Below are 23542 nucleotides of genomic sequence, written 5' to 3' on the forward strand. Positions count from 1 at the left end.
AGACTATTTATAAAAGTATTTTCAATTTCATTATTAATTTTGTTCAGTCTTTATAAAAAAATATATTCTAATAGTTAGTACGTTTTTTACTTTAAACGAACATATTAGTCTGACTTGGTTGGTCAAAGAAATACAAAATTAGAAAAATATATTACAAATTGTTTAAATTTTAAATATTATGCTATTTTTCTGGTCAAATTGTATGTATAATGAAAATCTCTAGTTAATTTAAAAAAAAAAAAAAAGAATTAAGGTAAAAAAATAAATAATTCAATATACTAAAAATAACTGCACAATTGTTTTTTTAATTTTTACTGTATTTTAATTGTGAAAATTAATGTGTAGCTACACAATTTGTGATCTGTAATGTTAAAATTATGAAAACACATCTACAATTTGTGACCTTTGATGTTAAAAATATGAAAACATATCTACATTTGGAGAAGCATACTTAATATTGTCTTAAACAATTATTTTATAATGTTTTCTATGATTAAATCTTCTTTTAATCTCTTTTGATGTACTGAACTTACGTCGCAAGTACAAATGGGTGAAGATAGGAAATATAATGAAGGACATGTATTCCAGAAACAATTGTGATTATAGATTAAATTATATTCTATATTTGACATTAATATATAAAAATATAATAAACAGCAAACCATAAAAGAGTTAAAAAAGGATAATGTAAAAATATATTAAAAAATACTAAAAAAAAAAAACATTAACATAGTAATAAAAATTTTAACAATGAGCAACTAGGCAAATTAAAATTTTATTTAACGAGACATGGCTATGTTTGGGTATAAAAAGTTTTCTCCTACTTTCTTTAACAACTTAATTTTTTTTTTTAATTATATCCTCAAGATTAATATTATGTAATATAATTATTTCTATCTTTAATAGAGATAGGAAACCCAATTTATCTTCTTGCACAGTTGTTTTATTAGAATTTTTAATGTATTTTAATTCAGAAAACGTACAAATGGGGAAGAGTTATTGTTAAGTTGGATTCTTTGATATTTTGTGTAAATTATTTTTAATACTTCTTAATCACGCTATCTCTATTAAAGTCACTTTTTTCCAGATCATAGAATAAGAGACACAAACTAAGATACCATTCTGCATAAGATCATAGTTATATTAACTCAAATCTAATTGTTTTTATTTTTGAATAAATTTGACTATAGAAAATTTTTGCTTGAGCTTTTCTTGCTTGATGGTTGACTTATTAACAACTAAAATTACTTTAATTGTAGAAGATCAATTTCAATTTTAATTTATTTAAGTATCAGGGACACACATAGTGGTTTATTACGGACAAAAAAGTAGACATTTAACCGTACGATTACGAATTAAATACATAGATGCATGTGCATTGTTTTACGTCATAGAATGACAAAACACGTAGTTTCGCATGAGTGCCACGAGAAGAACCGTCGAGATGTTATCACGAAACCGATATATCCGATAAAATAATCGATTTGTCTTAGATCATTTTGCCAATGAATGTATATGATCTTCCAAGTTTTTGTCTCCTGCACTCCGACTAATGGTGCGTTCAATTCAAGACAAATAATTGATAATCATTGTGCATTTTTTGGAATAAATAATCCTATGCACCGATGATTCCGTTTTTCATCTGCGAACTCCACCATTTTACCGCTCGCATTGTTTTTGCTTCCACCTAATTATCGTATAAATGTTAGAGCATCAATTGTCGCCAACGACGACGACTGATTGATCTGCATCAGTTGATTGGACTCCGTTCGCCGGGCTAAATTAAAAATGGCGTTCGAAACGCACAAGAATGCAGGTGATTTCTAATAACTGGCACAACTTATAAATAACGTCGTTTATTTTTGTATGGTTATTCCGTGGGGCAAACCACATGGAAAATAATGCATTTATTTGACACAGATATTCACAATGATCGGTTACACTAGATTTGTCCTTTGCGGAAGTGATAAAGTAATTGAATACCTCGTTTCTTGCAAATATCTGTGCCAAAGCAAAAGTGCCATTTTACTCGAATTATCTTAGCACCAGTAGCTCAGTAATACGGTAGTATTAAATTATTGTTTCAGATCACTCCAAGAATTATGTCAATGAACATGTGTATCAGTTAGCCAAACATATCTGTACAAAAACTTTTTGACTGCTTTTATATCGTCTGTCGTTCCTATTATATATATATCAAACCTGCTAATAAATTTCTAGATCGATATCGGTAGTAGTTCACTTAAAACCTCAATTAAACTTACACCAGTCAGATAAGCTGACCTGTACGCCGATCGTCAAAAGTTATATTAAAATGACAATGACAGGTACTAATTGCTTAATATTTTTTTGCAGCAGATAAGGCCGACTTCGACACACAATTAATTAACACAACTTCACTAATTAATTCGTTAAAACGTTTAATAAAAATATCGTACTAATTGACCGGATAATAAAGTTCAACGCTTAGTTATGCGAACAAATAATAAATAAAGGGATTTGCGTACAGCTATTTTAAATAAATTATAATTAATTCATCAAAGTAATTATTGTTTAAGTAGATACAGTTAAATCAATTCGATGATTAACCACAGATTTCAATATTGTCATTAAGTGCTATCAATATAACTGTCGTTTAATAAATATGGTTTACTGCATAATGCTGCAAATGACGATTTAATATCTAAATTTATACATAGCTGTAGATTGGTAAGCAAAATAGGCGACTATATTAATATTAATAAGACCATTAATATTTATCGGCACTTTTATTTATTTTTCTCCATCAAATCTTTTACTTACGACCTTCTTAATTTATGAGAAACGGTTCCAAATTTTTTGAAAGAGTACAGCCATTAAAGCTCTAATAAATATGGAAATATCTGTCGTTAAAGTTATAATACTAAAATGGTTGATGACTTTTTACTTCATGTCTACATGTAAATGTAAAAAGTTTGAGGTTACAGCATGACTATATAAAATATGAAATAAGCATCTCTTCAATTAAATCAAACAAGATGTTTCAAAAGTAAGGTGAAATATTTAAGTTGAGTTCATTTTAAGAAAAAATCTTATTAACGTATGTCCTCATACTATAATAAATAGTAAATCATAAAAGATTAAAAAAAGAATAATGCAGTAATATATTAAATCATAATAAAAAAAATAACATAGTAATAAAAATTTGAACAATGAACAATTAAACAAATTAAAATTTTATTTAATAACACATGGCGCTGTTTGGGTGTAAAAAGTTATATCCTACTTTCTTTAACAAATTATTTTTTTCTAAATAGATTCTCAAGAATAATATTATGTCATATAACTATTTTTATTTTTAATAATAATAGTATTAATATCTTATTGTCATATGACAATACAAAGAAATATTTCTCAATTTTATACTCGAAAATCAAAATCAAATCAATATGTATAAGATATATTAAAATAATAAGAAAAAGCAGGGGCGTATAATTTTTTTCCTTAAAAATATTTAAGGATCCTTAGTAACCCTGTATTATATATACATTTTATATATTAAAAAACCTGAATGGATACAAGATTTTTGAATTAAAAAGAATTGAATTGAATAAAATTTATATTTAAAATAACGGGTGTAGTTAAAAACATAACTAATATTAATAAAAAATTACATCTAATACTTGCTTTAAAGTGTTAAATAATCATGTATTTTACCATAAGAGTTTTTATGTGATTATAAATGACTGTTTGTTGTAACATAACCAGTTTAATTGGCATATTGTAATAATATTAGAGCAATAAACGTAGATCAAAATGCACATGACTTTCAATTTTCTGTTAACTACAGCAAGAGGACTGTACTGCAAGACTGTTATTAAACGAGAGTAATTTTACGTAACAAAATTGAGAGCGTTATGCTTCAACTCATAATGCAGATCTTACTTAAATTATATACTGGCAGGACGTAGTGTAATTTTTTATCACAACAGTTCCCCAGTGCATCATCCACATAGCCGAGTGGAATTGGAGATGGAATCAAAGTTAGAGAATTAGAGATGGATGGAAATATTTATTTGAACGTAACGAATAAATTTGTGGAATTATTATAAACAAAGAGATGATTGCGTGTGCACAATGTGAAGTTCCCGGCACCGAGTACCGATTGTGAGCGTGCAATTCCACCGTTCAACTGCTCCGGATTTAAACATAAACAAGTAAGTTTAATTTGTTAGAACATGCGTGTAGCAGTTGAATTTAACACAACTTAAGGCAGTTAGTGTTTACTTGGTCACGCAAAGGAACACCGATAATACGTACCTGGACTATTTCTATAAATAAACCGTCTTGGTAAAAAGTCACAGGTGTCCACACAATTTTATTTCGATCCGGTTATCATTTCTATTACGGCTAGAAAACATTAATCCGGCCAAGACATATTTATACCCCCAGTAAAATTATTAATTAACGTAGAAAACCATGTCCCATTTTCGTGCTGCCAGTGCCGCAATACTCTGGTAATTTTCCATAAAACGTGACCCAGCTTCGTTCTATTAGAAGATTGATTGCCATTAAATGAAAAATCGTTATAAACCGCTTATATCCTGCCGAGAAACAAAGCACTCCACCATCTTTAATCTTTAACCACTCTATGTGCGCTATGATCTAATAACGACACACTCATCCGCAACTAAACTCACTCCATTATTGGCACTGGCACGTAGCTAAACTACACACATTCTTTTCTCCAATATACATTATACACACATCTGATATTTTCAAATAAGTAACGACGATTGGATAAGCGAAAACTTACTACTACTACCAATAATGCTCTTAAAATAGATAATGCAATCTATATTTATTTAATGGAGCTGTAGCCCAAGGATGGGTTGTTCAAATAAAATGATACCCATGCCGGTATACGCATATTCTGAATTATGGTACTTCTTATTTACCCGACGTCTTTTTTCTTTCGCTTTGACAATTTATTACACTATTAATTATCATGTTAAATTAGTTTTTGCCTTTTATAACATAAATATTCACAGACAGTTTATAAGGTTTTGATAGTTTATTATCTTCTCACAAATTACTTTGGACAGAAGATTTCTAAGCAATTTTTTTATACGAATTTTGCGTTAATACGTTAATAATGTCGTATTTTGAGACACAAAAAAATCACGTTTTATCATCAGGAAAAAATTAATTAAAATTTCAATTTTGATTGAGATTTTTGAAAAAAAAATTGTATATTCCTTTCAATTAAAAATATCCAAAAAATTGATGAACTGTCTTGGAATTGTAAAACCTTTAAAATTTCCAAGCTACTAAATTTTATGCATATTAATTAAAACTAAGAAAGAATAATTTTGAAATGTTTGAGATACTATACTAACTATCAATTTAAAACAATTTGTATTGTATTTTTTTGAGAATTTTTTCTAGAATATTTAAATTCTTATAATTGTTGAAATAACATTATTAAATTTGTTTTAAATGATTAAATAAATAAAATAATACTCATAACATATTATTCATATTTTAAATATGATACATCTTTTGTACTCATCTTTTTATTTGGTTCTCTTTGGCAATTATTAATTATTATCTTAAATTAGTTTTTTCCTTTTATAATGTTTAATACTCACAAGTAGTTTAAAAGATTTTAATAGTTTATTATCACCTTATAAATTACTTTAGAGTGATATCCCAAACAAAATCTAATCATTTACGAAAAATCATCAAACATTTTTCAGTATCTATTTAAAATTTTATTGAATTAAGTTCTTCTTAATAAGAAGTTATGTCCATGTTTTTAATTTTGATTATCATGGAATTTTTCAAAAAATTTGATGTTCTTGTCTTTTGTAGTTAAAAAATGATTTCAAACTATATAAATACTCGTAATTGTTGTATTAAAATAGTGAAGTTTGTTTTGAAGAATTTCTAATTTTTGTACATGTTTCCGATTAATTTTAAAGATGCTTGTCTGGAACTAGACATTTTAATTAATCGTGTTCATAACTGCATTCCAAGAAACTGTCGATATCCCACTTCTTCGCAAGTGAACGAACTATTCGAATATTATTAGATAAATTGTTATCATTATCGCACTTAATATGCACATAATAATCCTGTCCATAAACAGGTTGTCAAATACGTGTATACGGCATTTATCAATTTTAACGTCTGTAGTATTAGGAATTTTGCGGCCTTTGTAATGGATCATCAAGCGAATGATTCAGCGGATTCCTGCTCAACTTAACCAGTACCGATTTTCTATCAATCCATGCACAACTTCATTAATCGCCAATTATTTGTATACACATACATGTGTATATAAATAATAGCATACATATTAAAGTGGCTAAACATAAAATAAATTGTGAATAATTTGAAATAATAATAATTTAGACCACCAGGTGTGGAATTTTATATTTCAAGGATACTCAAATAATAAGAGCTCATCATGTAGTAATTGTATATTAAGTATGTATTTATAGATGAGACACGAGATAATCTCAATTATAATAATCTTATTTTCCCCGATAATGAAAGAAATTACTTGCCTTTTTTAACGTGTAAATTCTGAAACAATTAACTTATTTAAAAATGACAAAATACGTGTACAAAAAGTAGCCAGGAACATTTTTCTTGATTAGTTTGTTGCTGCTGTTGTTTGTTCAGATTGGATCTATTAAATAGGTATTCCGGTTTAATTATGTAGCCATTAAAAGTGTTGTCCATTTCATTTTACATTTATATTAAGAGTTTTTGTTTTTAAACCTCTTGAACTGCTATTAACTTCTTTAAATAGGCATTCAGATTTAATGAGCCACATAAAAAAACACTTTCTGTACAGATGCTTACTATTTATTTAATTTTACCACTTTTACTTATAAAGTAGTTTTTGTGTTAACAAACAATAAAATTAAGGTTTGCAAATAAAATAAATAAGTTAAGGAGAAGAATGATCTGTTGGTAACCTTAGGCGTGAACGGGGCAATTACACGAAACAACGAAACACTTTCAAAGTGATTTAGGCACATTATTTAAAGTAATTAATATTTTTCATACCAGCCAAACTGACAATTACTCATTTGTGAGAATCATGCCTGAGAAATATGTAAATTTTACGTAGGAATTACTTTCAACTGCATTTGAACAATACGCACGCGAATCATTTTCGTCTTTAGGCGATGTGCAGCCATGGGATTTGGGTAACCTAATAATAAATGCATCCTTGCGTACCCACAATGATGAATTTGTGTGCTTAATTATGGTTTTTTCGTGTTGTTCAAATGTGAATACAATATGAGGATTTGGCACATCTTGATGAAATGCAAACACCGACGATAATTGTTATTCGTCTTGCACGAAGGTGCTAATGGTAAAAAATAAATTGCCAAAAATTACAAGTAATTACGCAAAAACAACGTTTTCTTCTTCAGTTTTTTCGATCGACTGCATGTAACTGTTAATGGCGAGATGGTTACGAATGATAAAAGGTCACATTATGTGGTTTACCATATTAAGGCACACTGTGTATTATTAAATTGATAATTGGTAGTACTTGGGCTTGTACAGACAAATTACTTTATTATGTTTTGGACCAGATTTGGACACGACAGGATCGTGCGAGAAAAAAAAAAATATAATGAAAAAATTTAAACGAGACTTCAATGCTAAATCAAGAGTGAAACCTGTGCAGTGGGTCCGGTGATGGATTAACCATTAAGTAAGATAAGACCATGTTTAGAGCTTTAAGTTTAAAGGGACACCACAGAAACTTTTTTAATTAAATTTGTAAATGTTATAAATACGTAAGTGATTTTTTAAATGATCTTATACAGAATGTTGGGCTTGTTTAAAAAAAACTGAATGATTTAGTGATGAATGAAAATTACAATTACAACTGATATGGAATCATTGGGAAGAAAAGTATTTTTAAGCAATTTTACTACAAAACTATAGACTAAATAATTAAAACAAATTTTATATAGAGCAAATAACAAAAATGTGAATTTTTCTGAAAATAAATTTTACATTAAATTAGATTTTAAGAAAAAATAAAAGACTTTTGCTAATCCAATAAAGTTGTGTTGCCACCCCTAAATTAATTGTCTTCTTGGGGAACATTTCCCCATTCTTCCTTCTAAAGCTGCAGGTATAAATTGTTCTGTTTTGCCAAGAATATTTTGACCAGCTCTAATTCTTCTTTCAACATTGTCCCATAAGTGCTCAATAGGATTAAGATCCTACTAACAAGAAGGTCATTCTAAATTCGGTCACAACTTCCACTTCCAAACAATTTTTGGCTACCCTGGTCATGTGGAGGAGCATTATCCTGCATAAATAATTATGCATATTAATTTTAATTATATTTATTTATTAATTATTGTAATTTTCATATATTTTTCTTATTATGTTTTATTTCTCATATATGTACATAAAATTTTATGGTTTATTATTATGGAATTTATTAATACCTATGTTAATGTTCATATTAAACATTTTTTTAACTTTTTTATAGTCTACCTGTTTATTACATCTGTTTTTAACTAATATGACAATTCTCCTTTTTTATTATTATTATTTGCAATATATATATATAATTTTAGATACTAAATATTTGTAGTACTTATTTATTTAATAATACAATGTAACCCGGCCCTGAGTCCATCATAAAATAGTGTTACAATTATAATAGTGTACCAATTGTAAATGTTCCGCTTGATTTGCTACAAAGCATGATAAACGCTGTTAATGAAAAAAACGTGTCAAGTTTTTAATCGGTACCGATTAAATAGTTAAAAATCTGATTAAATTGTGACAAGAGAATGACCAAAAAAACCCGATGTCAATTTGACATGGGAACAGCTACTTAAAATCACGCTCGACCAGTCACAAAACGACGAAATTATTAAATAAATCGTTTTGTCGATGAACGAAAACAAAGCGATTGATGAAGATAAACGCATTTATCTAACGATCGAATAAACCTGAACACAACACACGAGTTTCCAATGAAATTAACCGGTGATAAAATCACTGGGCATTTTCTCGTTTAAATGCGATTGTTCTGTAACTCTTTTTGTTTTCGCGGATAATGAGATTATTTTCGTGTTTCGTCTATTTGCGTTTTATTTCCTTGTCGAAGGGAATATTCTTAGGTAATCGTCCTGGACTTGTTCTATTCCACATTTTCTTCTAAGATGAATATTTTCGTATTAACTATAATTATTTTATAATATTTTAATTTAGAAGTAAAAGAATATCTCATCTACAGATTATCCTAACATGAACTTGAACTTATAATCTGTTGCTTGAGAAGTTAGATTGCAAAATAATTGTAATTGTAGAAATTTATTTAAAAAGAACAATATTGCATAATCTTTCATTTAAATCTGGCTAACGAATATCATACAAATAATACTGGTTTTTTAAGTTTAGTCCTGGAATTTAGAAATTCAAGTTAACAAGTTAATAATAACTTTTACTTCTTGGCCTGTCAATTAATAAATTTATATTTATATTTATTTCAAATAACTTGTATTAATTATTAGGGTAATTTTCTGTGGTAAAATTTTTTCATTAATTGAGTATGATTAAAATAAATTTTTTAAATAAACAAAACGACTATTAACCTACATTTCATTGGTGAAAATGTACAATTTACATTTGAATAAGACGCAAAATAATGGTATTACTTAAAAATAACAATGTTACAATTTCTCATAATTTGTACGTTGTTAACAAAAAATGGTTTCCTTGGAAAGCAATCTTGTATTTCTCACGTATTTATATCATTTAGGCGTTTGTGAATCATCTCGGTTTAATTCCTGGCAAGCGTTTTTTACTTTAATAAAATTGCACAGCCAACAATGCATCTTTAAGTTTAAGTACAAGTTGCTCCACAAAAATAATTTCATGCTCACTTACGAGGATTAATTTGAATTAAAACGTAAAAAAGTTCGTGCCGTTCTCAGTTGGACTTTAATTAAACGGATGTTTTTCACAGTGGTCAACAGAAAAATCTCCACTGTGTTTTTCCGTTTCGGGTAGTCACTTTTTTCAGACTGATCTGCAACAAAATAATGAATTTTTAAGTGCATGTTTAACTGTTGTTGCCATCCAATTATTATTACAGTTGCTTATCAACGTACGTTGTACATGTACATGTATGTACGTTCATTAGTCGTTTTCTGAAAAAACATTGTTCCGAATGTACGTTGTTATGCTAACATAATAACACATTTTCACAGAGAGGTAAACTTGATGTTAATCACGGTCACAATTAAATTTTTCTCGGAAAACGCACAGAACACAAGGACTTATACAAAACCAAAGAGATCTTCGGGCATGAGAATGTGAACATGTTAATTATATCTGGGTTTTATCATTGTTTGCACTACGCTTTTTGCACGACTGTTTGGCGTAGCCACAATAAATTATAAATAAAGTTTAACACTTTAGGATTATGTGCAATTTATGTAAATAGTTGGGTCAGTGTGTTAACCATTTGTGTGTGTGTACGTATAATTTGAATACAAACATGTATTCATATGTAAATGGCATGTGCAAGGAGATCGTACTGAAAGATAATTGCTAATGTCAAAAACTACTGAAATTGTAAGCAAACACGACTACGTACATCAAACATCCTTATTTAAATCATCTGCAAACACACAACTAACGGTTATGACATCAAATTATTGGGTTAAGATTTTTGCATTCGTTTAATTGAGTTTCTATATATAGACGTGGCAGTTATTGCGAACATAAATTTCAGAAATTCAATGCGAAAGATAATTCGCATATGAGGTATTTAAAAAGCCATACTCCTCAAATCAGTAGTGCCATTATTGTTTTACGATTCCGTCAATTTAATTTTAATTAAATTGAATCTAAATTGAGTTCACAATTAACCCAGGGATGTAAACCTGCTGGAATTATTGGAAATAATAAAGAAATGTAATATTTATGTCACGCCATATGTTTTATGCAAGCAAATTACTTTGCATTACAATTTGCTTTTGTGTTACGATTAACTCAATATAAAGTTACCGTTTCTCAATAAATTTAATTTACCCAGAAAACTGTGCAATTTCCTCCGCACAAACATAAACTAATTGCATAAAATAAATCCGTTAAAAGAAAATAAAGAGATTTTCACATGGTAAAACGGCTAATTTGTCCGCATAAAATATTGAATAGGAGTTAATGCATCAATCGAACCGGGTATAACTAATTAACACAAATTGGGTGCAACTTAACTGTTACCGGCGAAAAAGGGAAAGCTGATCTGCAGGGGTCACTTGGAAGTTGTGCAGTTCCAGGAATAAATTAATACAGTCAAAATTTGATAACAGTTATAATTGTGTATTTATTTTGTAAGTATGATTAAAAACGATACTGCTAAAGTACACTACTTATCAAAAATAGTATTTTGGAACCTATAAAATATGTAATACACAATACACTCAATATTGTTATTAATGTTATATTAAGTAAAGTTTTTATTTTAAAGCAAAAAAAAGTCAGTTATTTCTTATTTTCATTTTCAAAAAAAAAAGTACTAAATTATAAGCATTATCATTGTAGTAGGTATTGTCTTTAAAACATTTCATTGAAAAAACCTTAATAAAATGTACTTCCATTTAGAAATTAAGATCTTGCCATCATGTAAACATCATAAAGTAAATTATGAGAGTTTCCGGCATTATTCTAATCAATCGATAATGGGTCTTAAAATTGCTGCCGACAGGGAATGCCGTTCGGACATAAGACATGTATCATTGGAAAGGAAAAACCTCGAGGAGTTTAGTTTTTATATTTAGTTCGAGTTATCAAGATATTCAAGTAATTGAAGTTCGAGCAATCAAGTAAAAATTACATATAATTTTCACCCTGGACGTGGACCAATTTACTTCGAATATTTAAGTTAAAACACCGTTTAAAAAAGTCTTTTTTAAACGGTGGCTTTTTAAATAAACAAATATTTAAAAATTAGATAATATATAGAAATATACATTTTTAATTATCTAGTTTTAATCAAGACTCCCTTCAAGTTATTAAGACCTAAAAAATACGGTTTTATTTAAAATATCAATTTACCTAAAACCCAAGCAACCCAAGTTCAAGTAAACTAATTACGAAAATACAAGACTATTAATGTATTTTTCAAAAATATTATTAAAAATAAATCGAAATATTAGAAAATTTATTATAGTTTTTAAATAATCAAATATTTAAGTGAAAAGTCATTTTACATATACATTTAGAATTGTCTACTTTCAATTAAAACTTTTTTAAGTCCTAAAAATATAGATTTATTTAAAATATCACTATATCTAAAACCCAAATAATTTTTAAATTCGAGAATACTGATTATAAAAATAGAAAATATTTATTTTCGAATATTTGAATAAAAACATCATTTAAAAATTAATTATTTTTGACAATAGCTACAAAATTATATAAGATTACATAATGATATAATATAATAATAACATAAAATTACCGTTTCTCAATAAATTTGATTTACCCAGAAAACTGTGCAATTTCCTCCGCGCATACGGACTCTAATTGCATGAAATAAATCCGTTAAAAGAAAATGAAGAGATTTTCACATAGTAAAACGGCTAATTTGTCGGCATAAAATATTGAATAGGAATTAATGAATGCATCAATCGAACCGGGTAAAACTAATTAACACAAATTGGGTGCAACTTAACTGTTACCGACGAAAAAGCGAAAGTCGATCTGCGGGGTTCACTTGGAAGTTGTGCAGTTCTAGAAATTAATTAGCCGGTTAATTAATTAATAATTGTACGATTACAGCATCCCCAATAGCAAAACAATCAATTATCGCATCCAGGATAAACTAATTAATAGAAAATAGAAAAAAAAAACGAACGGCAAGAATGGATGGAGTGGCGAAGACGAAGGGAAGAAGAGAAGCGAAGAGAAGCGAAGAGAAGTGAGTGAAGCGCAATGACCCAAGATAGATCAACCACAACGAAGTTGGCTGCTGCAGCCATTACACTTTGATATGCATCACGGTAGCCTATGCAAATTCTAATTATACACTTCAATTAACAGCTCCGGAAATACTTCAATCCGATTTTCTTTTCTTGACCGCTATAGTTCTGTTGGTTTTGTCTAACTGCGATTTTCACATTCCAATCACTTCACCAATCATCAAACCGGAGAAATTTTCCTTAATTTGCTATTTATGCATATTTTTAATGGCTGGACAGATAAGTGCTGGTATTTTTATTAGTTGTTTTATTTCAATTGATTTGATGTCACCTGCAATTGGTTTGATCTTTTCCTACAAAGTTAATATGTTTTTAAAAAATATAAATTTATTTAAAACCAAAAAAAAAAAAAATTGAAAAACTTCTTGTAGTTTTTTAAGACTTCCTTCAAATTTTTAAGACCTAAATGTATACGGTTATTTAAAAAAATCAATTTACCTAAAACTGAAGAAAATTTTAAGTTCGAGGACAGTGATTACAAAAACAGAAAATATTTTGAAAAATTCCTTTTACTTTTTTAATTTTCGAATATTTCAATGAAAAAGTTAATTGAAAATTGATAAAAACTATAAAATTATAAAAAATCTATAATTTGACTTGTCAGGATTTAATTAAAAACTTCTCTAAAAGTAATAAATCTATATTTTTGAACAAATATAGATTTATTTAAAATTATATTCAAATTTTGAAAAATTTCTTATAGTTTTTCAATAATCAAATAGTTAAGTAAAAAGTCATTATAATTTAACAATTTTTGACTCAAAAACAGGGAATTATATTGAAATATACAATTCCTTCTAATTTCTAACTACAAAATTAAATGAAATACATCCAGTTTTAAATAGAAATTCTTACAAAATTAATAAGTGTTTTTCTCTCAAGGTAACTGATTTGAAAAAAAAATTAAATTTGAATCGTTATTTTTGACATGCAAACTATACAATAATATCGAAATACATCATTTAATTTGTCTCGTTTCAGTTTCCTTTCCCAGTGCTTCAAGAGATTACCTGAAGTTTTTAAATACTTAATATTTTTTACACGAAAACTATAAAAGATGTCGACACGGTTTTCATCAGTTAATTAAATTGTTGATAAATAAAAATAAAAAAAAAAAACAATAGTTGATTGTTTCTTGTTAATGAATCAGCCAGTTGGTTAGTCAAACTTCGTACATTCACGATGAGGAATTATAAATAAATGCATACCGATAACGTGTTTAATAAATGACGGTGCAACGAGAAACAAAAAGTCATTTAATGTCATCGATAAGGAAACGTTAACGTGCTTAATTTTACATGCCGACATATCGATAGTAAAAAAAAGGCGAAGCTCTCTAATTACGTATGATAAATAATTTTCGCATTTCTAATTATCAGTGTGAACCGTTACTGAGACTAAATGTTATTTTAATATACGTCGTCCAGACTTGTTCGCAATAAATATGAAAGTCTCGTATTGATTTATTTCTTATAAAATAACAAATTGTCACGGAAAACTGTTTATCTGTGTTATTGGATCTGCGAGTGTAGGTGACGAACTTGTGCTACTAATTTTATGCGGTATTCATGTTAATTTTCCGATTTTTTCTGCGGTGCAGGCTCGTAGATTTAATTCAATCGAAGTAAACTTTCAAGAGTAAAACGGCGAAAAGCATAAAACACGTCCGCCTCTTTTTAAAATACCTGAACCTGGAACGTTTAAACCAAGTTCTCAATGCTAATAGACGTTTTATGATTGTAATATATGCAAAAATTTACATTCGCATCTTATTGGGAAGAGTATACGTATACGATTTCAGTTTCTGCACTCAATTTATACGCACATGCTATTGCGAATTGAAATTTTATTCCCGCACTTGAATTCCCCGCATTGCATATTACCAAATTACCCCGTTGAAGACAAAGTACCACACAAACAGTTAATTAGCCGTCATAAACAAATGATATAAAAATAATTTTACAAATTAATAATATAAATATCCTTTAGTTTTTGCCGTCAGTTTATTATAATTGGACATAATTGAAAAGATGCATAGAGATTATGTTGTTAATTGCGTGTCTCTGGATTGTTTGCGCAAGATAATAACGCTGGAAAAACATTCGTTCTATAAAGGCATTCGTGCAATTTTCCTGAAAAACAACGCACCAGTTGTAAAAAATCGAGGATGCATGAAACAAATAGACTTATGCAAATATGAACAAGCCACGTATTTGTACAGCTATTTGTAATTGAATTTTCATGTAATGTGCATGTTAACTTTTTTAATACATCTTTGTCATCTGATCTGATCCAATTTCGTTTGAATTTGTTGAAGTTTCGTTTGAGCTTGATATTTTAAAAATGTTATCACCATTTTATTCTATTCCACGTATGATTATTTGTACTACACGAAAATGTTGATAAGTTTTATTTACACATAGTGTTAATGACTGTATTTACACAGAATACATAACAATAAAAATACTAAACGTCATATGTTTTAAGTCATGTGTTCATTATTCAAATGCAAATTCATATATTGATATTATATTACATTATTTTTATTGTGATTTATTTTCCGGACATTCGATTCACTGGAAATCTCGATATAATATATATTTTTAAACCATTTTGAACTTGATGTTTTATAAAAATTTCACTGGAGAATCTTGGTTTTACTTACAATAATACACATTTAATAAAAATATGTTTTTTTTTTTTAAAATTATTGTATTATTAAAATTTCAGTGTACGAATATTAAATAATGTCCCATACATGAGTAATATGAAAGTAATCACCATACCATAAAAAGAATATATAATAATAGGATATAGGATAATTATAGTAATTTTATTATTTAATATTAATGCGAATAAAATAATAATAATATAGAATCAAAAGAAATATAATTTAGGCATATCTAAAATTAAATAATAATCATGGCTAACATAAAAGTAATTGATTGTTTCTTTGTTAGTGAATCAGGTTTTTAATATTCCATTTTGTAAATTCCTATGTTAAAAATTGCTATCAAAAGTTCCTTTCCATTTAAAAATACCAATAAAATTGCCAAAACATCCAAAATATATCAAAAGTAGTTGCATTAATCTTACTCACCAATGGAGACGGTGGAACACCATTAACCATGAAAATTTTTAAAGATGGGGAAGCTGAGATTATTGTAAAAAATTGTAGAAACTAAACTAATAAGTAACGTAAGGTCGAGAATTTCTTAGACAATTTTTTTGATGCGCAAAATGATTTTCCTGCGCGGGGCTTCCGGCTTCATGAACTTCATCTTCAGACAACTGATCTCGTAGGAGTCGTCCGTGTTGTTCGTGGTCGAAGCCACGGTGCTTTCGACGCAACAACACGTGTGTTGCAACGTGAAGAGCACCAGTTCGATTTTTTGGTAAACCAGAGCACAGTCCATCGTGTGATCCTCCAGCTCCTGCCACATCTTCTTCCTTTCGACCTTCATCAGTTTGTTCACTTTCTTTTTGTCGCCGACGTCCCGTTTCAGGTACTCCTTGACGAACGTGGCCAGACGAAATTTCCGGTTGATCTTCTCTAGTTTCTTTTGGAGTCGCTCGATTTGGGCGCGAGTTTCCGGAATCGTCTTGCAAATGATGTATTCGCTCACGCAATCCGACACTTCGGACGATTCGGCGGTTTCGATCTCGGTTTGCGGCTCGTCGTCTTCTTCGTCGTCCTCGTTGAATAGATTAAACGGCCATTTATTGGGCATTTTGAACATGTTGAAAAAATTATGGTTACTTGCGACCTGCTCAACGTCAACAACGAATAAAAACTGATTAGAAGGAGCAGTCGCTCAAACGCACTCAGTGTCTGATAAGAAAAATGCTAAGTCGCCTTGTTCTGTATCTACCAATTGCGATGCTGCCAACTTCAAAACCCATTTTACTCGTTTATTTAAAAATAGATTATGTATAAAGTATGTTAAGATTATATTTAAGTGTTCAATGATTATTAAAATTATACAAATTAGTATCTGTAAGATAAATTGTTGAAAGTATTTTAATGAGTAAGAACAAGAAAATTCCTAAATTGGAATCTGACTCTTATTATTAAAATATCAATATACGTAAATATTAGTTCTCTTACTTTATTAGTTTTCATTAAATTAAAATAATAATAATATTCAAACATGAATGAAAATAAATTTAAATTTTTTTGAAATTTGTTATAAGTAGAAATGAAAAAAATGTAAAATAGATGCATGTCATTTGTGGAAAGTGCTTTAACATGCAAGAAAAAGGGAAATCCTAAAATCGAAGATCCTTGTTTAGAATTGGGTTAATATTTGAATAATTACGTTTAATTCGATCGAGACAAATGATAACAAATTGATAAAGAAATGAAGGTTTACGTGTCAGCAACGCGGATGTAATCGTACTATATATACTATAAATACTTAGGAAAATATTTATACTAAAAAAAGAAATGTCATGGAGTAGTTCTCGTGCAAAGAACTGATACATCCAATGAATCACTGAATTTTTTGGGGTCACACTGGATGGCAAACTGTCTTGGGCCAAAATATAGAAGTAATTCTAATAACAAATTAAAGAGTGTGTTTATTAAAAAAAGGTAAATCTGTGTGTGTGATAATCCTTGTTTAGAATTGGGTTAATATTTGATTAATTATTACAAACAATAGCCTGTCTTGAACCAAAATTAATGACCAAATATCTGAAAGTATTAAAAAAGATGTATTTATAGTAAAAAATTGAAAAGTATTTATGGATTAAAGGTGCTTTTTGTTTTTATATGTTATTAATTTATTCATTGCTCAGTTTTGAACACTTTTGCAACTTAGAGATTGTGTACGTTTACCAGAAAAAGGAAAATCCTAAAGTGATAATCCTTGTCTAGAATTGGGTTAATATTTGAATAATTATATCTAATTCGAACGAGACAAATAATAGCAAATTGATAAAGAAATGAAGGTTTACGTGTCGAGGAACGCGGATGTAATCGTACCGTATATACTTAGGGAGACATTCGTGCTTTGTAATATTTTGTATGCAGATGACACTTCTTCATTAATCTTGATTCACGATATAAGCAATTTTAAGGACGAACTGAGGAAACTAAACATGGAGTAGTTCTCAAGCAATCGTTTCCCTTTAAACTAAGCTAAAGGGCAAACAATTTCTTTGAAAAGATGTAATACATCCAATGAGTCAATCAACTCTTTGGGAGTCACATTCGATAGCAAGCTGTCTTGGGACTTCTGATTGGAGATGCTTTTTGTAGCTCATCATTCTTTGTTTGTATGCATCATTATTATTATTATTATTCGTTGCTCAGTATTTTCCATTAAGTACTGAGTACTTGGATGTATTTTAAGTTTTTGAAATACATTGAGCATATTAAAAACCAATTTAAAAGACGTAATCTTTCAACCATTTCATGTATGTTGATAATCCTTGCCATGAATTGAGTTAATATTTGAGAGTATTTTGCATTGAATGCAGAGTAATTAAAAGCATTTTAAATTCATTGAAGATCTAAAACCCAGTTTAAGAGACCATTTCTTATATGTAAATTTACCAGAAAAAAGAAAATCCTAAAGTGAATAATACTTGTCTAGAATTGGGTTAATATTTGAATAATTACATCTAATCCAAACGAAACAAATAATATCAAATTGATAAAGAGGTAAAGATTGATGTGTCGAAGAAAGCGGATATAATCGTACCGTATAATACATACGTAGGGAGACATTTATTCTCTGTATTATTTTTATGCGTATGATATTTCTCTATTAAATATAAATCCAGATATAAATACTTTAATAGACGAAGCTGAAAAAAACATGGAGTTCTTCTCGAGCAATGGATTGCCTTTGAACCAAACATATTGTCCAGCTATGTGGGAGACTAAACAAAAATATATTAGGTAGAAATTTTAAATGTATTTGTGAATTGAAGATGATTTTTGTGTTCTTATCATCATTTTGTTGGGCGCCAAGTAAATGTTGGTCTCTAATATAACAAATGTTGGGCGCCAAGGAAACGTTGGGCGCCACTTTTTATTTTAATTACTAAATATGCATTTTTTTTAAATTTATATGTATATTCAATATACATTCGTATTTTAGTATTTTTTACGCAAGTCGAACAGGAATTATTGTGTCTTGAGATAATCTAAAAATAGTACAAAATGAATTTAACATGTCACATAAAAAAGTTTAACAAGATTTCTTTTGTCGATGTTTAAAAAATAGGTTAAAGAGATAATACATTCAATTGGACAATCAGCTTTTTGGGGTTCCAGTTATGTGGGGAGTGTAAAACTATGTGTTTTTGTCTACTTTTTAGTATGTAAGTATTGCTTTGGTATTTTACTATTTTATTGATTTAAGTTAATATCTTTGTATATATACCGTATTTTTGAGGTAAATCTGGTAATGTTCAATTTGTGCGTGTCGAAAGGATTGTGGCCGCACCGAAAAATATGATTAACACGCAAGATTTAATAAAAAAAAGGGGCGATCAATGGAACGTAACCGAAATTGCAACGTTGATTAGCTTGACCAAATCCAGAAACGGTTCTAATCCCGGATTAAAGTTAATAAAAAATAACAGCATTAACGGAACAGTTAAATGTTAGAGTAATGCCCCTTTTACAGCGGTTATATGCGCCCAAAACATGCTTCATTGCTGTAAAACTCGTTAAATGGCTCATTTTTATTAAAACTGTAACGAGCACGTCGTCGGATTACTTACGATTGGCGGAGCCTCGTGTGTTAATAAACCCACGATATTTATCAGCGGAGAAGAATTTTCAATTAAAATAATTTTATTGAAATTACTGGTATTTTGCGTACAGTTACGTTTTCCCTTCATTGTTTATTAATTCTAACTGATTATGATCCCTGCGATAGTTTCCGGAATTCAATTAGATCGCGGGGAACTTTACTTCATTTTATCCATCTTGCATACATTTATTTATTATGGATTCAGATTTTTTTTATTTGAAATTCGTGTTGCTAAACTATTATTGCACGCTATTGTGTTTTTTATTTATTATGCACAGAAGCAACGATATTTTAACTGTAGTTGCAATAACAAAGCATGTATATCGGTTTCATTGCTAACACCGTAATAATATTAAATAATTCGATACTGTTAGCAATAAATAGTTCTCATTTTTTTTTCACACGAACCAACACCAGATTTCCTTTCCAGCGAAAATCTCGGCCTTCTCACATATCTTGACCGCGGCCAAAGTAATAAATATCCAAGTAAATCATAATTTTATGTGCCTCATTCGCAATCATAAAACTCTTTTGAACTTACGAATAAATCACTGTAGTTTAATTTAAGTGCATAAATCGTAAACTTTATTTCTATGATTTCAAGATAATTTGCTTAAAACCTGCTAATAAACACACTTGTCGCAATTGTAGAAATTGTTGGCAATAAATTTTATATCCAATTAGTTACCATTCTAGTAAACCAATTTTAAAGATTTTTTACACGTTGTTAATTAATAAGTAACAAATGTCAAAGAACCCAATTTACGCATAAAAATGTTTAAAAAGGTCTGTTTTAATTGATGAAAAACAAGGTAAATTTAATACGTCATAAAAATAATTTGGTGATGTCAATCCATAAATTTGTAGTAAAATTGTTTTCCATTCAAATAAATTAATTTAAAAATATATGAAATTTGTTACAGATTATTAATTAATGTGTAATAAAAATAAACGTAGAAAATTTATGCAAAAGATACCTTATAAAGGTCTATTTTATCACTAGTTTAAAAATTAATATTAGACCGAGATAAATTTAAAAAATCATAAAAATAATTTTGTTGGGCGCCAAGAAAACGTTGGGCGCCACTTTTTATTTTAATTACTAAATGTGCATCTAAAAATAGTACAATACAAAGTAAATTTAAAATGTTTATTATCTTTTGTCGATGTCTAAAAAAATACAGAATAAATTTAAATCGTCATAAAAATAATTTGGTGTTAAGTCAATTAATTCGCAAATTTTTTAACGTATTTTGTGTAAAATTATTTTCCACTCAAATATTAATTGTAAATATTACACATTTTTACAGATTTTACATTAATTAATAAGTAATAAAAGTCAAAGTACACAATTTACACATAAAAATATTTAAAAAGGTCTGTCGACAGTCTAAAAATAGTACAGGGCAAATTTAAGACGTCATAAAAATAATTTGATCAATTAATCCACAAATTTTATAGTTTATAAAATAATTTGCCTTTAAAACGCACTAATTATCGTTTTCAATTAATTTGTTTTAATCACCTTCGGCGCCTGGTAAATAATTATTTTAATTAAGTCCAAATTTGATAGTTTAATAACTAGATTAAGAGGTATGAAAAAGAGAATAAGAGAATTTCTATCAGTCTCTACGGATAATTAAAATTTAATTGTGCATTGTTAACGCACTCGATGTATTAATATCGTACATCACCTTTAATTACTGCATTTTGCACCAACATTGTCACTGTATTCTTTCAATGATTGAGTGCAATGACCAGCACCTTTTTCCTTATTTTTCCTGAGTAAATTCGTACCTCAACTTATCGATTTAAGAGTTAAATGTTCACTTACCTGAGTGGCGTTTTGGTTGATCTGGATCTGCGGCTTTTCCCTCTTGCTCAAATAAAAATCGTGGGTGCGATGATTATCACGGGGCTCCTCGGTGGTGGCCGTGACGTCGTGCGTGGTGGTTTCGTAGAATGTGGTCGGTTCGGTGGACGCCGCGGTTACGGTGGTGCTACCCGCGTTCACGTTCTGCGTGCCGTTTCTCACGGTGGTGGTTTGTTGTGTGGTTATCGGCACGGTCGTCCACACCGGGGTGGTTTTCGTCACCGTCGCCGTCACCGTCTGCGGCCTCGAGGTGGTCGTGGACGTCGTTGTTGTTGTTGTGATGGTGGTCGTCAGACGTTTGCTTGTGCCCGTTTGGACGGTCGTTTTCGGTGGTGGTTTCACACTGCTTATCGGTATTATTGGCGGTTTTGTCGTGACGATTGTGGTGGTTGGCGGCGACGCGGGCGACTGGGCTGACGGGGTTGGTGTGGACACTTTGTCGCTGGGTATGTTGCCCGTCTTTCCCTGGCGGAACCACGACGCGAGAAACTCCTGGGGGTAGTTCCAGAATTGCGAATCAACTTGCACTGCGCACAATAACGCCAACAGGACCAACACACGCATTTTCGGTTCGAGTTGAAATTACTTATTAATTTTAAATAAAATCGATTACGGAAACGTACCTAAACGTGGTGAACGAATAAATAAATAAATAATTAAATGAACCCGCGAGTTGCGCCGCGACAGTTGTGCCGAATGTGCCGAATTCGTGAACGTCCTTGATGACTGTGGTGGTATCGGAGGCCTGACTCGAACCCGACAATGTCTTAAGAAGGTCTGTGCTTTGGCAGAAGCTGCATGCACTATGTAGACGATGCAAGTCGCTCCTGAAGAGCTAACCCACTTCTAAGCCAATGGTACCGTCTCTAGGGGGAACCAATCAAACACTCTCCGTACTTCTTTGCCTATTTGCCAAATTCTATGCTCACGGACTGTGAGATTTTAACTTAGTTTTTTATGTACATTTTTGGGCTCATCATTAAACGGCACTTAACTTTTATCCGATTTACTATTCATAAACGGTACTTTACTTACTGTGTTAGTTATCTAAAATTAATTTATATAGCCGTAACATTAATGTAATACCGTATATTAAATTGTTTATTCAAATTTTCCGGATAACTAATATCCATAAATGTATTTCTTTAAGTTGTATAGCATAAAAAATGTTTACAAAATTTATTTGTTAACTTGCTTGTGACAATTTTAAACAATCTTTACTTGGTTATTTTAATTTATTTATATTCATAAACATAAAAAATAATAAAATAGTCAGAGAGATAAAAATTCATTAGACACGTTTAAATATTGTTAATTGAAGTTATAAAAAAAATTAAAAAATATTATTTATTGTAACAATAAAATAAATATAACGTAATAAATAATCATTTTCGCTTTACTAGTTAACTAGTTACTAAAAAATACTCGCTGAGGTGTTATTTTAATTTGTTTATACACATACGTATAAAGAATAGAAAAATGGTTAGGATAAAAATATAATTTCAAATATACGTCTTCATTTTATGATTTGATTAATTAAACACAAAAACAAATTAAACACAATTAAATAGAAAATACTTGCTAGAATGTTACTTTAATTTATTTATACATATAAAAAATAGAAAAAACTTATATAATATTGTTATGCACGTTAACTTTAAAAAAAAATTATTGTTTTAACATCATATAAAAATAATATAACCCAAATAATCATTTTTTACTTGGTAGCAAATTAATTAAACACCGAAATGAAAATGATTATTTGGGTTATATTATATTTATGACCCTGTTAAAATAAGAAAAATATTTTTTTAAATTTAATAGATTTTAGAGTTGACGTGCGTAACAATATTTAAATAAATATTATGAACTTT

The 23542-nt window shown here is 29.2% G+C and overlaps 1 protein-coding gene across 1 annotated transcript in view; it reads right to left on the minus strand.

Moving 5' to 3' along the window:
- The window catches only part of LOC109594707 (uncharacterized), a 49443-nt gene extending 27211 nt beyond the window's left edge, over window positions 1–22232 (minus strand). The window contains exon 1 of the mRNA XM_020009948.2: window positions 21630–22232. Within this exon, the coding sequence (XP_019865507.2) occupies window positions 21630–22232 (603 nt within the window). The remainder of the gene's footprint in view (window positions 1–21629) is intronic.
- Window positions 22233–23542: the final 1310 nt, after the last annotated feature.

This window comes from Aethina tumida, chromosome 1, assembly GCF_024364675.1.
Source record: "Aethina tumida isolate Nest 87 chromosome 1, icAetTumi1.1, whole genome shotgun sequence".
Lineage (NCBI taxonomy): Eukaryota > Metazoa > Arthropoda > Insecta > Coleoptera > Nitidulidae > Aethina > Aethina tumida.